The sequence below is a fragment of the Gopherus evgoodei genome, chromosome 3 (genome assembly GCF_007399415.2).
Source record: "Gopherus evgoodei ecotype Sinaloan lineage chromosome 3, rGopEvg1_v1.p, whole genome shotgun sequence".
In the NCBI taxonomy this organism is placed as follows: domain Eukaryota; kingdom Metazoa; phylum Chordata; order Testudines; family Testudinidae; genus Gopherus; species Gopherus evgoodei.
The window spans coordinates 99975623-99992766 of record NC_044324.1 but is presented as its reverse complement, the minus strand read 5'-3'; the positions used below and the strand labels follow the sequence as shown (position 1 = coordinate 99992766).

At 43.0% G+C, this 17144-nt stretch overlaps 1 protein-coding gene across 1 annotated transcript in view; it reads left to right on the top strand.

Annotated features, from left to right (window-relative positions):
* ROS1 (ROS proto-oncogene 1, receptor tyrosine kinase) overlaps positions 1-17144 on the top strand; it is a 95157-nt gene that overhangs the window by 59432 nt on the left and 18581 nt on the right. The window contains 5 exon segments of the mRNA XM_030558333.1: positions 3218-3405; positions 4297-4389; positions 4964-5099; positions 5638-5800; positions 7054-7118. Coding sequence (XP_030414193.1) covers positions 3218-3405; positions 4297-4389; positions 4964-5099; positions 5638-5800; positions 7054-7118 — 645 coding nt within the window.

Genomic DNA, 17144 nt, shown 5'->3' with positions numbered 1-17144 from the left:
CTAATGTCCAACCTAAACCTCCCTTGCTGCAATTTAAGCCCATTGCTTATGTACTTGAAAACTGTTATCATGTCCCCGCTCAATTTTCTCTTCTTCAGACTAAACAAATCCAGTTTTTTCAATCTTCCCTCACAGGTCATGTTTTCTAGACCTTTAATAATTTTTGTTGCTCTCCTCTGGACTTTCTCTAGTTTGTCCACATCTTTCCTGAAATGTTGCACGCAGATCTGGACACAATACTCCAGCTGAGGTCTTATCAGCGCAGAGTGGAAGGATTACTTCTCATGTCTTGCTTGCAACACTTCTGCTTATATCCCAGAATGATGTTTGCTTTTTTTGCAACAGTCTTACACTCTTAACTTATATTTACCTTGTGATCCACTATGACCCCCAGATCCCTTTCTGCAGTTTTCCTGCCTAGGCAGTCATTTCCCATTTTATATGTGTGCAACCGATTGTTCCTTCCTAAGTGGAATACTTTGTATTTGTCTTTATTAAATTTCATCCTGTTTACTTCAGACAGTTTCTCCAGATCATTTTTGAATTTTAATCCTATCCTCCAAAGCACTTGCAATCCCCCCCAGTTTAATATCATCTGTAAACTTTATTAGTGTATTCTCTATGCCATTATCTAAATCATTGATGCAGATATTCAACAGAACTGGATCCAGGACTGATCCCTGTGAGACCCCACTTGGTATGCCCTTCCAGTTTGACTGTGAACCACTAACAACTATTCTCTGGGAATTGTTTCCCAACCAATTATGCACCTGCCTTATAGTAGCTCCATCTAGATTGTATTTCTGTAATTTGTTTATGAGATGGTCACGTAAGATAGTGTCAAAAGCCTTAGTAAAATCAAGATATACCTCATCTAATGCTCATACCCCATCCATAAGGTTTGTTATCTTGTAAAAGAAGGCTGTTAAGTTGCTTTGACATAATTTGTTCTTGACAAATCCATGCTGACTGTTACTTATCACCATATTATCTTTTAGATGTTTGCAAATAGATTGCTTGATTATTTCCTCCGTTATCTTTCCAGGTAATGAAGTTAAGCTGACTGGCCTGTAATTCCCCAGGTTGTCCTTATTCCCCTTTTTATAGATGGGCACTAAATTTGTCCTTTTCGAGTCCTCTGACCCACCTTTTATTAGTTTTCGAAGATAATCGCTAATGACTCAAATATCTCCTCAGTCAGCTCCTTGAGGATTAAGAAATGTCTTAGGAAAGGCTATCTTCTAAGTATTTCTGACTCTGATAAACTCAGAAAAACCAGAAAGTTCTGGAAATCTCATAAGAAAACTAGTTCTAATAAGATTTCAAAGACATTTCCCAGATACAAATGTCTGTTTGGATAAACTGGTTAATCAGATAAAGTTCTGGATGCTTTTCCAAATCAAACCTCTGAATCAATTAATGCATATTCATCACTATTTGAAGTATAGATACCTCATTATCCAGAGACATTGCGGGGGAAATGTTAAATAGTTGTCAGACAAGGACATTAAATGTTCCAGGTTACTGGGAACTCCTTGAATTAATCCTCTTGCAAATGGTTAGCTTTAGTGAACATGTCTATACTCATAGGCATCTACACAGCAGTAGCTAAAACTTTAAAAAGTCCTTCTTTTGGGATCATATTGGGTAACTGTATAGCCTAGGATATTTTTTGTCAGAAGAGTTGTCTTTGATTCTTCCAATTCCTGATAAGGAATCTGGAGGGGAATCTTATCAGGGCATTCCAGAGTCAATGTAAGTATTAAATCTCCCAAAGATGAATACATTGCATAATATCAAAGGGGGTTCTTCTACTGGGATATTTCTATGACATTTTGTAGATTGGGGGTTAGGAAAAGAACCAAAAAATAAAACTCAGTGCCTTGTTTTTTCTAAGTGAATTTAGTGCTCATGACAGTGAAAGACTGACAGCACTGCCAGAACTTGGCATACTTCAGCTGCATAAGCTTACACCCAGGCATACTTTCCTGGTGTTGTAAGCTTCTACCATGAGTACACGACAGTACTGAACTGGATACAATAACTGAGATACGATGAGACCTGATGATTTTGATCTGCTAAAGGCCAGATTGCACCTGACCCATGTGTGGGAGTCCAAGGTGAGAAAAGGCATACGGAGCTTGTAAGGGTTATTCACAGTCACAAGCTTTGTATTCTCCTGGCTCCAAAGCAGTGCATAATCAATCCATGATTCATCTTTGATTTTTCATCAGTTTTGTGAAATTTACTTTTCTCATGTGGTTTTGATGTAAAACCAGGAGAAAGTCAATGGTTTCAACTGAGTTTTGCAACGTGTCCAACTAATGTTCATTTGAACCCAGTTAGGTAAGTGTGAACCCAGCTAATCAATACCAAAGAAAATATTGGCATAATCTCCTTAAGGATAACCACTGATTTTCACAGAACTCTGTCAGTAACATGAATAACCCAACAACATATACATTTAGCTTCCACATAGCCTTCTGGACTAGATGTTTTTGTTCTGTTCTGCTTTAGAGTGAGTTGTGGGTTTGTTAGCATGCAGTACAAGGCCATTTCACATGAAGTACACCTGTATCGTATAACATGAAATGACCATTCAGACATGCCCTACAGATTTAATGTATGTTCCTTCTTCAGATGATGTATAATCTGCTCTGAATTTGTGGTAAGCGATCCAGTCAAAGCCAACTTAAAAAGGAAGCAATATACCTGACAGCCAGCAGATACTGTGGGAAACTGGCTAGCTAAAGGATTGTGTCTTCCCTGCCAGTGACATGCTTTCTGTATTAGCTTGTGAAACCCGATACACAAGAGGCACTGAACTGCTTTACGCCCCAGAGAGCTAAAACCTCTAACAGTACAAAGAATAAATTAAGAGTTTTGCCTAAAATCAAACAATGTTTTGAGATCCTGGCTATGAGTATCATATTAAAACAGCAGAAAGGATGCCCTCACCGGGTATGTCCAAAACATGCTGGCGTTTCATTTTCTATGCCAGGCTAAAAAGGTGTCATCTCCTGCGTTACTGGAACAGCATGTTAATATCACTATGTTTCTGTAGCCAAACCTACATGAATGGAATGGTACTGGCTGTAGAGCATGTGCAAGAAGTGAGTCTTCATGTAGACCATGCTGTTGAAATGATGTATGGCAGAAGCCGTAAATAACAAAAACTAGCTAATATATCTTTGTTGTTTTGCTGTGCACTTTGTAGGAAGGGGTCCTGGAATACAAGTGAAATGAAGCCTTTTTGGGAGATGGTTTACAATGGCTCTTGTACCAATATATGCACATGGAAGGCCAAGAACCTTGAAGGAACTTACCAGTTTCGAGCTGCAGCTGCAAATATGCTGGGACTGGGTGAATACAGTGGCATCAGTGACAATATAGTGTTGGTTAAAGGTATGTGCTGTACTTTTTATTCTGTTAATCAGCTAACATTGAAATGGTTGATCACCAATAAAAATCATTTTTATTCAGGGTGACCCCAATGATTTATGAACAGAGACAACTATTTGTATGAAGATGTCATAGCATCTATAGTGTAAAATGTGTAAGTGGCAATTAATAGCAGTGTTTTTATGAAGAGTTCCAGTTGGCAGTGCTAGGGCTAACTTTCTTTTCAGAGAAACACTGAGGCCAAACTCTCTCTGCACTTGTTATCCCTGGGTTGGATATGTTTTTCTGCACTGTCTGGAGATGGTGTGGTATATCGAATGAAGTAAGGGTGGGGTTCAAAGGAGCTCAGCATTTGCTCAGTTCTGCTCCCATTGACATCAGTGAGAGTTTTCCCATTGACTTCAGTGGGAGCAGACGTAGGCATGCACTGAGGCTTTTGAAAATCTCATCCTAACTGTTTAACAGTTGAACAGCTCTGCACTCTTCTTTCATTTACAACCGTCAGAGGTTAGAGGAACAGCACAGAGCGGGAGTTCTAACAGGCTCCGTCTACACTGCACCCCTTACAATGGCATGGCTGTGCCACTGCAGCCGCACCGTTGTAAGGGGCGCAGTATAGCCACTCTTTGTAGTCGGGAGAGAGCTCTCCTGGCAACAAAATAAAACCATCCCGAACAAGGGGCAGTAGCTACCTTGACAGGAGAGCGGCTCCCACTGGCAAAGTGCTGTCCAAACAAGCATTTTTTGTCATTAAAACTTTTGTCGTTCAGGGGTGCATGTTTTCACACCCCTGAGTGACAAAAGTTTTAACCTCAAAAGTGCAGTGTAGACAAAGCCACAGTTTTGCTGAGCTCAGTTGCATTGTCAGTGAACTACTCTTCTCTTTCTTAACAGACGCTGTGCTCCGCCCAGAGGCAACCATGACCATAGCTGTTGTGACTGGAGTGATTGCCTTCATCTTAATTGTGATTGCACTGTTTGCTTTAGGTATGTGATTACAAAGTTTAATACACCTTGTACGTCTGCCAGACCACAACAAAATGAAACAAATCAGGAATGTAAGAGAAGGACCGGCTGGTGTTTTAGAGCTAGATCTTGTGAGGTACCAAGCAACCACTGGACCATGTTTCCTGGCCTTAGCCCCTGCAGATTCCAACACTCAGCACAGTAGAAACTTGGATCTCTACTGGGTGGTGCTGTGTAGCCCCCATGCAGAAGACCTGAGACTAGAAGGGACCTGGGAATGCTCATGTTTTGGATCACCAGAGATTACCGGTTATGCTCATAGTGGCAAGTTTCATTGCAGTGATTTTAGTTCTCTGCAGGGAGAGCAGAGGGACACTGAGGGTGCAGTTGCGCTCTTGCATTGTAAACTCATACTGGTACAGTTAGTAATTGTTTCGTCAGGTATGTCACTGATGTTCATATGTATAAACCCAAACGCGGGAAAGGGACTAGAAAAGGGTCTATGATATAGAGGAAAAGCAAATGTAATTATTCAGCTTACTTGTGTAAAAGGATGTCAAAGTGCAATCTCCTATGTTCTGCTTTTCCCTTCCAGTCTGGCACAGAATATGGAAGTTCAGAAAGTCTGCACAGCATGGGCAGATAGCGCTTGTCAGAGAAGATAAAGAATTAGATCAACTTAGGGGGCTGGCTGATGCTGTGGGATTGTCTAATGCTTGCTACGCTGTGAGGTATGTAATTGTGACATGTGTAAAAGCTACTTCCAGAGCAGAAAATTTAGCCTTCCTTCCTGAGCCTGATTTTCACAGATGCCGAGCACCTAAAACTGTGAGTGAAGTCAGTGGGAGCTGTGGGTGCTCAGCACTCAGAGAATCAGGCCCAGAGAAAGTGACTCAGTGCCCACAATTGGGGCAGATTTTTAAAAGAGTTCAGCTTACATCTAGGCGCCTAAATAAGGTCCAGCTTTTCAAAAGAGCATAGGACCCAGCTGCTCCCATTATGGCACTGTGGAATATCAGTCCATGATTGCTCAGCATCCTCTGTGCTGTGACAGGTATAAATCTGGCTTTAGGTACACAAGAGGTGTAGTTCCCTCCTCTGCAGAGGGCATGCAAAAATCCTGTGCATCACTTCAGTCTCTTGTGAACTGTGTCCAAGACAAATTGTACCAAATTTGTTTAAGGCAAAATTTGAGAGCATTCCTCAACCACGTACTTATTTGAATGAATATTTATTTTTAAAGCTATAACAAGCCATACTGTTTTGTAGCACTCTTCCTACTCGGGCGGAGATTGAATCTTTGCCAGTCTTTCCTCGGGACAAACTGAATTTGCATAATCTGCTGGGAAGTGGAGCCTTTGGAGAGGTGTATGAAGGGACTGCAGTAGATATCACAGGAGCTGGAAATGGGGAATACAAAGTGGCAGTGAAGGTAATTTCAGCTGTGTAGTCCCCTTAGCAACAGCATGGTCTAAGGTGAGCAAACATGGCTTTGTAGTTAGGCCATACGAATGGGAGTCTTGAAACATGGGTTCTGTTTCTATCCCTGCCACTGATTCACTCATGGAATCCTTGTGGAAATCACTAAGAGCTGAGCTCCCCTCACAGCACATGTTAATGTCAAGTCTTGGGCCTTTTCTTATGTGAGACAGTCAATCATGTTGAACATTTTAACTTAAATCATATATATATAAGTCACTAGAGGAGGGTAATCCAGAATTTAAATTTTATATCGATAGATAGACAGATAGATATTTAAATTCTGGATTATCCTCCTCTAGTGACTTAACTAAGACCAAATCTACATTCAATTCCAAACCTTGGGAATGTGAGACTAACTCACTAGGCAACCCATGGCATGTCTACTCTGCAGCTGGGAGTGTGCCTCGAAGACAGGGTAGACAGACTCACTAATGCTACTCAAGCTAGCACACCAAAAATGGCAGTGTGTATGCTGTGGCACAGATGGTGGCTCAGGCTAATCACCTGAGTCCCCTGGATCAGTCCTCGGCTGACTAGCCTGAGCCTCTACCCATGCTACAGCATCCACACTGCTGTTTTTAGCTGAAGAAAACCTAGTGTAAATCTGTCTACCCAGGCTGGGAGGCAGGCTTCCAGCTGCAGTGTAGATATACCCCAGTGCCACAGTAATGTGACGTGACATAATGATCCAATCTCCCTCCTGTTTAACCGCCAGTTGAAACAAGACTTGGAGAGCAGGGAGGTGTAATAGCATGTACAGGAACGCTGAACATGTAGCTTTACCTTTATCAAGAGCATGTTGCATTGCCACAGAAAGGGAAAGCTGAAAACAAGTGGGATCCATCTGAAAACATGGTTAATACCGTATTGCATAACTATAGGCAACTCCTTTGAGCTGGAACACAATTTTCCTAAATATCTTTAGCCTCAGGTTTTACTCCCCTTCCCTGTACCCTGCTGTCTGTTTACTAGGCTGTCTTTACACTGTGAGTTCCTCAGAGTAGGAAGAGGGCATAGATGCCTACTTCTGTTTAGAAAGTGCCTATTACATTGTAGCCACTGCTGGAAATATAGAATAGGAAAAGTGCGTGTGTTAGAAGAGGAAAGCAGCCCATTGAATTTTTTCTTCTATAGATGCTACCTGGGTTATACTGGCACTGATCAAATTGTGCTAACTACTTGTTTTGGCCTTGTGTTGCATAGACTTTGAAGAAGGGTGCAACAGACTATGAAAAGAGTGAGTTTCTGAAGGAGGCACACTTGATGAGGTAATGTTGGATCTGCCACAAAATTTCTTTCAAGAATGATCTAAATGAAGGTTCTGACCTTCAGGAGGGATTAGAGAATCACTTTCATCTGAATGGGGTTTGTGGGTATCTTTTGTGTCTCTTATTTTTGCTGAAGAATTAAAACATCACTGACGAATCATATCAAAATGAAGTTTGGACTGGGAATGTTGCAGCCTCACTGCTCCTCCCTCTGAGCCAATTAATATAATAACTATAGTGATAATTAATAATAATGGGGTGGTGTTTGACAGCCCCAGTTTATCAGGATAAGAATAGGCCCCAAAGTTTTAATTCCTTGTTGAAAGTTGGTTTTAACACATTCACCAGTAGAGGTTGTCACATATCCTTACCTATTCAGGGCTCAAATATATGATATGTGTACATGCCCTCTGAGAATGAATTTACATGAAGGGGTCAGTGTTTGAGCTGGAAATCCAGATTCTCTGGAGTCCTCAGTGAATGTGCCATGATTTGAGGTGAAGACTTCACTTAGGAGCATAAGAATATGCGTAAGGCTTAATTTTCAGAGGTGCTGAGCACTTGCAATTCTCTGACTTCAGATTTGGGCACTCACAATAAGAAGCTGGTGTTGAACATTTGGAATTTAATTTCCCATACGGAAAATATAATATTATTGAATTATAATAGACAGATAGCAATTGTATTGTGTGCCTACTCCCTCTTTGCTTCTGTTTCCATAAGTTTTTTAAAAAAAATCAATGTCACTCATAGACTCATAGACTCTAAGACTGGAAGGGACCTCGAGAGGTCATCGAGTCCAGTCCCCTGCCCTCATGGCAGGACCAAATATTGTCTAGACCATCCCTAATAGACATTTATCTAACCTACTCTTAAATATCTCCAGAGATGGAGATTCCACAACTTCCCTAGGCAATCTATTCCAGTGTTTAACTACTCTGACAGTTAGGAATTTTTTCCTAATGTCCAACCTAAATCTCCCTTGCTGCAGTTTAAGCCCATTGCTTCTTGTTCTATCATTGGAGGCTAAGGTGAACAAGTTTTCTCCCTCCTCCTGATGACACCCTTTTAGATACCTGAAAACTGCTATCATGTCCCCTCTCAGTCTTCTCTTTTCCAAACTAAACAAACCCTATTCCTTCAGTCTTCCTTCATAGGTCATGTTCTCAAGACCTTTAATCATTCTCGTTGCTCTTCTCTGGACCCTCTCCAATTTTTCCACATTTCCTTTGCTCATTTCTTATGCACTGTCTGAACCAAATGTGGAATGAGACAGGCTCCTATACTTGTATGTGATTATGTAATTAAAGACTATCAAAACACAGTTTCATAAAAGAGAGGAGTTAAGGTTTTATGTGCATTTCTTGACTTTTGAATGCATCCATTCCCTTCTTTGAGTGCTGGTCCCTCTGAGTATTCAGTGTGGGTGTGCCTCTTTAGTTTGTCCTCTACTGCCCATGGTCCGGGACAGAATCCACCTGTGTTCTTTTCTTTCACTGGATGTTTTACCTGTAAATAGTTATTTCATTCTTATGTTTACAAAGTTGGTTAGCTTAAATCTAATTTAGTTAGTTAGAGTTGGGGAGGTTTCTTCCCCCACCTTGTCTCCCCTATGCCCAGGGTTCCTGGCTTCAATCTGCCTTGCCTGCCCCTAGATCTCCTTCTGAGTGACCCTCACAATACGAGCCTCCACTGCTTGGGGGAGTTATGCATTCTGTCTAAGTGTGGGATATGCCAATTGTCTCCCCCTGTACCAGGCAGGCTCTGGAAGTTACAGGTCTGCCAACCCTTTATAGTGCTAACCATGAGACCTAGATTGGATCCAGGGCCATCCCGTTCTCCAATTCTTCACCTGAACCGCTGAGCACTGCTCTGGTGGCAGAACGTCCCACCAAGCTGAAAGAACAAGTGGAAGCATGACAAGGGTAAGGAACACAAAAGAGGAGAGAAGTCTGTTCATAGGTCCTCAGGCAGGAGAGCAGCTTCACTTCCTCTCTCAGGTTTGAGCAAGACTCTGCACCCCATACAGTGTTCACCTAGAACTCATGGTGAGATTGGGCACACATCGAAGATATCAGCAGCTTTTGCTGTTCCAAAACTGTCCTCTGAGTGATGCAAAGATAGTGCCAGTGCACTCCCTCTATGCTGGCAGTGTCATACTGCACGCCTAAGCCTGCACCATTGGTCCTGAAACCAAAGACTCCAGCCAGTTCTCTTCCAGCTCAACTGAGATGTGCCCTTCAAGATGTTCTGGCAACCTACCCAGATCCAGAGTCCTTGACCCTCATGGAACCAATGTTAGTACAGGACATTTGTAACACACGCACCTCCTGAGAGTGGTGTTATATCCCCTCTAGTGGCACCAAGACCACTTAGAGATTAATGAGTCTGCTCTACAGCCTTAGCTAAGGGCCAGTTGGCTTTTAGTTTATGCGGTAGAGGCTCATGCACTAATCTCCAGAGGCCGCAGGTTTGATCCTGCCTGCCGACGACTGGGGTCTATGTCGGTGTTACACATTGAAACACCATCTATTCCCCAACCCCACCTCCAACAGAGCTATGATATCAGGATGCTGTCCCTGCCCCACCTCCAGCCATACCACTCTCACCCAGGTGACACCAATGGCCCCACCTCTTAAATTGGAGAATTCAACTCAGAGGAGGAACAAGAGATGGTAAACCAGTTATGATAAGGCTTCCCTGTAAGAGTCTAGCCCTGACAGGGCTTCATGGAGACTCTCCCCTGCCCAGGACCCATATTCACCCCCAAAAGTGTACTGGTACCAACATACAATCCACCTCCCTACCCATATGACCCTATGTGGTCGCATTAGGGTGCATGGGATCCTTACCACCAGGCTCAGAATCATAATACTTCAGATACCAACCTCAACCTCCAGCGTTTTGAGAGAAAGCTCTGGCAGAATATCAAGAGGCACAGCTGGAGCAGCTGGTACTGCCAGAACACTCTATGATTTCATCCTGATCCCCAGATGAGGTGGTATTGCCAGTCTTCCCCACTCTGCCTGACCATTACAGGCAATACAAAGAACTGCTTAGGAGGATAGCTGACATCCTTCAAATTCCATTGGAGGAAGTGCAGGACCTACATGCAAAGCTTTTAGCCATCCTCCACTCTGCAGCTCCTGCCAAGATGGCCTTATACATGAATGAAGCCATCTTGGACTTGGATAAGGCCATAGGTTCGACGGGGACAGGTGATCAAACCCCACAGGTAAGTGGGGAACAAGACCTGGGAGATGGGTTGGAAACAGGAGGGAGCACGGGTTATAATGGCAGTGAGGAAGGAGGGTCAGGGCAAACCTGGGAGGCAAGATCAAACCAGTATCTTAGATGCCTATATACAAATGCAAGAAGTATGGGTAATAAGCAGGAAGAACTGGAAGTGCTAATAAATAAATACAACTATGACATTGTTGGCATTACTGAAACTTGGTGGGATAATACACACGACTGGAATGTTGGTGTGGATGGGTATAGTTTGCTCAGGAAGGATAGACGGGAAAAAGGGAGGAGATGTTGCCTTATATATTAAAAATGTACACACTTGGACTGAGGTGGAGATGGACATAGGAGACGGAAGTGTTGAGAGTCTCTGGGTTAGGCTAAAAGGGGTAAAAAGCACGGGTGATGTCGTGCTGGGAGTCTACTACAGGCCACCTAATCAGGTGGAAGAGGTGGATGAGGCTTTTTTCAAACAACTAACAAAATCATCCAAAGCCCAAGATTTGGTGGTGATGGGGGACTTCAACTATCCAGATATATGTTGGGAAAATAACACTGCAGGGCACAGACTCTCCAATAAGTTCCTGGACTGCATTGCAGACAACTTTTTATTTCAGAAAGTTGAAAAGGCTACTAGGGGGGAAGTTGTTTTAGACTTGATTTTAACAAATAGGGAGGAACTTGTTGAGAATTTGAAAGTAGAAGGAAGCTTGGGTGAAAGTGATCATGAAATCATAGAGTTTGCAATTCTAAGGAAGGGTACAAGGGAGTACAGCAGAATAGAGACAATGGATTTCAGGAAGGCAGATTTTGGTAAGCTCAGAGAGCTGATAGATAAGGTCCCATGGGAATCAAGACTGAGGGGAAAAACAACTAAGGAGAGTTGGCAGTTTTTCAAAGGAACACTATTAAGGGCCCAAAAGCAAGCTATTCCGATGGTTAGGAAAGATAGAAAATGTGGCAAAAGACCACCTTGGCTTAACCACGAGATCTTGCGTGACCTACAAAATAAAAAGGCGTCATATAAAAAATGGAAACTAGGTCAGATTACAAAGGATGAATATAGGCAAATAACACAGGAATGCAGAGGCAAGATTAGAAAGGCAAAGGCACAAAATGAACTCAAACTAGCTATGGGAATAAAGGGAAACAAGAAGACTTTTTATCAATACATTAGAATCAAGAGGAAGACCAAGGACTCCAGTCCTAGAGTCTATGAATCTATGAATCTGTTTGGAAGATCTTGGCCACCTGAGATATCAAGGCTTCCAGTCAGCTCACTGAAGATACATCTCATAGCTATCATTTCACCTCCAATAGATAGTTACTCAGTTTTCACTTATCCCATGACAGTCCAATTCCTTAAAGGCTTTGTTAGTATTTTCCCTCTGCTATCTTTCCCTCCCAGGGATCTGAATTTAGTACTAGCAGCACTTATGAGGCTGTCCTTTGACCCCTTGGCTTCATGCTTCTTCCTGTATTTGATGAAGATGGCCTAGATCCTGTGTTTGTTCTTATGTCAGATTTCCATCTAAATCAAATGATTCATCTACTTGTATTTCACCCGAAGCCCCATCTGAGAGATGAAAGAAGATGACAAACATTAGATGAAAGCCTTTCCCTGTCTTTCTACTTGGATTGGACAAAGCCATTTGGAGGAGCTGGAATGCAGGGCAAGGTCATATAGTCCCACAGATTCTTGAGGTGAATCTCTGGCTGCAGCCTCCTCCGTTACCAGCTTGCAGAAATTACTCCTCCTCCATGTTGTATCAAAGGTCACTCACATAGGGCACAGGCTACCTCAATAGTATCACTGCAAGGTGTCCCTCTTTCCAAAATCTGCAGGGCAACTACTTGGAGCTCTGTCCATACATTGACTCAGCACTATGCTCTGACTTATGCCTTGGCAGATGATGCATCCTTTGGTTCAGCAGTCCTACAGTCTGTGGTACCAGGTACCTTCTCACACTCTTCTCCAAAATAAACATGTTTTAGGAATTGCCCACAGTTAATACAGAACCAATGTTCCCTCTAATTTTTTCCATTCATGTGTGGCATAAATTTTGTTATGTGCACTGAGGTATGTGCCTATGTGCGCCACCAGTAGAAACCAAAAATAGATAGAATATATAGTTTTAAAAAGTTACCATAGAGATAATTACTCCAGCCAGGACAAGTTAGGCATTTTAGAACTCACTACTCAAAGAATTAAATTTAAGTGTAAGAGAGAAATAAAAATGATGAAATGCATAGACCAGTCAAAAAACTCAAATAACACACTTTGAAAGAATAAAATTGCAGAGTATCTGTGCATTTCAGGAAGTACCAAGAAGTAACAACAACAATAATACAAGTATGTTTTGGGAGGTGAGGGTGAAACACACACACACACACTCTCTCTCTCTCTGCTGGGGAAGTCTCTGAGAGACGCCATGCACTGTCTCTTTAAGGCACCCTCACTTACCGTGAGAAGGCTCATTCAGACCACAGCAGCTCTCCTGCTCCTGTGCCCTGCTCCCCTCTCTGTGGAGATGGGGTACATGGGCAGGGGGAGAGGGGAGAGACAGAATATGTGTGTGTGAGAGAGAGGTGGAGACAGAGACAGAGAGATCATGCACTGTCTTTTAAAGGCACTCACTCACCACTCGTTCAGATCTCAGATCACAGCAGCACTCCTGCTCCTGATCCCTGTTCCGCCTACCCTGCTCTGAGGAGATGGGGTACAGAGGGAGGGGGACATCCTGATATTAGTGCATCCCCCTTCCCCCACTCTGCACAGTCAGCAGGAAGATCCTGGGAGCAGCTGGCCAGGGGCTCCAAGGCAGAGGGCAGGAGCAAAGCAGCGGGGAGGAGGGGCACATGAACACTTGCTGCTGCCTGCCAGATGTGTGCAGCTCTGCTAATCAAGTGTGTGGCACCTGAATCACTCCTGGGCGGCTGCTCGACCGCGCAGCTTAGAGGGAACACAGATGGGGACCAACACTAGAAAAAGCAAGGAAAGTTACGTACCTTATAACAACTGGATTTCTTTTAGATGTGCGGTACTTGTGGGTATTCCTGACCTGCTCTCCTTCCCCTCTGATTTGGATCCTCATGTGATTCGCGGTGGAGTAGGAACTGAAGGGGCAGACTGTTGGCACCACCATTTATGCCCTTGGTTTGTTGCATGAGGAGGCGTAGCATGCAGATGTGGACCAATGGAAAAAGGGGTAAACAGTGAGGTGGCAACATTTGCAGATGATACAAAACTACATTTGATAAATGCAAAGTAATGCACACTGGAAAACATAATCCCAACTATACATATAAAAGATGGGCCTAAATTAGCTGTTACCACTCAAGAAAGAGATCTGAGAGTCCTGGTGGATAGTTCTCTGAGAATATCCTATCAAAAAAGCTAACAGAATGTTGGGAATAATTAGAAGAGGGATTAGACAGAAAATATCATATTGCCTCTCTATAAATCCGTGGTACATTCACATCTTGAATACTGTGTGCAGTACGCGAATAGCGTAGCTGAAGTTGCGTATCTTAGTTCGAACAAACCCGCTAGTGTAGCCCAGCCCTTAGAGATAGGTAGAATATGAAACAAAATTTAAAAATTCATTGCTCCCATTAATCTTCACTCAACCAGGAACTTTTTTGTATATTTCATTTGCTATTGAATTTTCATGTGAGACACTTATCAAAAGGGAGATATTTTCATTAGCTGTCGAGGAAGTCTAATTGTAGATGCTTGATATTTATCTGTTAAATCTCATAAATTATTGAAGCTGAGGACTGACTGGGCAACATAATTGCAGCTGTTTAAAAAATCCTGATGTGCTTTTTATCTGAATATAACCTTTCTGTTGCTTGTCTGTCTGAATGAATATTGCAGTGCAGACTGTAATGCTATGCACACCGTTGTGTTTAAACAAGGAGTATACATGTCTTCTGTTACTATTATTATGCACCAGTGATAAAATACTTGGGTTACATTCTGTTTTCAAACAACCATTTGATATTGGATATTGGTAACTGAGTTTCTTGTGTTCAAAAATATATTGCAAAATCTCGGGAGATAAAGAATGACAGGTCTGTGGAGAAACTGTTGGAGACTTGTAAGGGAAGTACCAGGTGCTCCTACTCTTACTATTGTTCTTGAGAGCCAGAGTTTATGTATGATTGAGAGGTATGTGCCAGGCAGGGGAAGGGAACTGTCAACTTAAAAATCACATTTCTCACTGAAAAGTTTTTACCTACTATTGTTACAAGCAACACCTAAGATTCCTGGAACTGAAAGAGGTTAGAGGAAAAACGTTTCTCAGTTTTATTTGTTTGTTTACATTTGACAGCACTTTGACTAAAGTCAGTTTTACTCTATCCCCTGTATAGTTTCCCAGATTGTTTGCAATCTTTCACACAGCATTGGGAAACCATTTTAAATCACAAGAAATTGTGATTGTAAAAACATAGAACTAGACAGAATCTGGAACTGCTTTTAATTCCTTCTTTAAAATGTACTAGATTTTAGAGTGACAATGTCCCTATAATATCCCTATTTGTTTGGACACACAAAAGTTTGTTTATCGGGTTTATGCGAACAAACAGATGTGATTGCAAGTATTCTTCATACAGTTTTAGATTTCCCTTGAAAATGTACTATAGGAAGCAATACTGCATAAGCAGGTGGTTGGGCTGGGTAACTTAATAGGTCCTTTACATCTCTAACTCTCCAGAATCTATGGTCATTTGCCCCTAAAGACTACATGATGGCAATCATCTGTCTCAAAAAAACAGTGGTGTAAGTGCCAAAGAAGTCCAGTTACTGTGTGTCATTCGGCTAAAGTGGGTAGAAAGTCCAATTCTTGAGTAACAGTCCTTGCCACAGATAATGAAGTGTACAGTACAGGCAGGACCGGCGCCAGTGTTTTTGGCGCTCTAGGCGCATGGCCATTTTGTCGTCTCGCGGCTCCGGTGGACCTGCTGCAGGCGTTCCTGCGGAGGGTCTGCTGGTCCCATGGCTGCGGTGGAGCTGCCGCAGGCGTGCCTGCAGGAGGTCCCCCGGAGCCGCGGGACCAGCGGACTCTCCACAGGCACGCCTGCGGCAGGTCAACTGGAGCCACCTGCCGCCCCCCCGGCAAAATGCCGCCCCCCAATAATCCTGGCACCGTAGACGATTGCCTAGGTCGCCTAAATGGAAGCTCTGGCCCTGGGTACAGGGCCAATGGACGAAGCCAACTCATTACTTGCACTTGAGAATTGCTGAACTTTGCTATTCACTCTCTTCACTTTCCTCTCTCACAACCATCCCTCGTCAGCTCTTTGACTCTGTGGTAAATTGCAGGCCTCTAGAGCAGCCTGTTGCTAGCTGCATCTTTCCAAGCTTATGGTGTCAATGTTGAAAGTTTTCAAGTCCCTCTTGCAAATGTCCTTGTACCTGACCCTAGGTCAGCCCAGTGGCCTCAGGGTATCTGCAAGTTCTCCATGTAGGAAATCCTTTGGACTATGTTCATCTTCCATTAGGTGCAGATGACCAAGCCAACGGAGACATATGTGTTTGAGAAGAGTGATTAGACTTGGCAATGTTGCTTTCTCAAGTGTCAGGAACTTTGGTTTCCCACTTGATATTTAGACTATGGCAAAGACAGCAGGTGTGTGGAAGATGTTTAGCCTTCTTTCATGTCTGTGATAGGTGGTCCAGGCCTTGCCACCTAACAACAATGTGCTCAAAATGCATGGCTGCTAGATGTGTATCTTGGGTGTTCAGTGTTAGTTTCCTGTTATCTTACACATCCTTGGTTAGTTGGCTGAATATTGCGGCTGCTGATGCAAGAATTAAGCTTGTCATCTAGCAATAAGTTCTCCAGTACAGATGATCCTAGGTAGCAGAACTTGTGCACAATATTTAGCATGGTGTTAGCTATTGAAATGTCTGGTGCAGCCAACATGCCTTGTGCCATAATCAGTCTTCTTTAGACTGTTGGTTAGTCCAAATTCATGACAAGCTAGTGTAACCCACACACCGCTTGGGTGTGGTGTTCTGTCCCATCTAGTGGCACTGAGACCACTTTAAGAGAGAGAGCGTTAAATGATTCTGCTCTACAGCCTTAGCTAAGAGCCAACTGGCTTTTAGCTCATGCATATGAGGCTCATGCACTCAGATCCCGAACCCCAGGTTCGATCCTGCTCACCAATGACTGGGGTATGTTGGCGGTACAAGTGGGGGACTCATCCAGGATTTCAGCTGGGAAGTCTCTGAAGCTCGGGGCATGCTCCCTCAGCTAGGGGAAGTTTGTAAACCACACAGCTCCAGGTTGTGGTGTTCTGTCCCATCTAGTGGCACTGAGACCATTTAAAGAAAGAGAGATAAGAATGATTCTGCTCTACAGCCTTAGCTAATGCCAGCTGACTTTTAGCTCATGCGATAGAGGCTCATGCACTAAACTCCAAAGGCCCCAGGTTTGATCCTGCCCACTGATGACCAGGGTCTGTCGGGGTTACACTAGCACAAAGCTGTGGCAAAGCTGCTGAAGCTCCTCTTCACTAAGATGATATGTTGCCCACAGACTATATCATGGAATGGATTTCTCTGGGTGAGTCATTTTACTCTAATAATAGTAATTGTAAAATGTCCTCTTTTTTTCTCATTTAATTTTATGTTGCGAAAAACACTATAAATACAATAAATCTCCAGAATATCAAAGGCAGATTGCAGTTCATATTGACTTCAAGAGGAGACAATCACCTGGGTATTCTTCTTCTGCACCCGTACTTTTTTCTAGGAACACTAGGGTG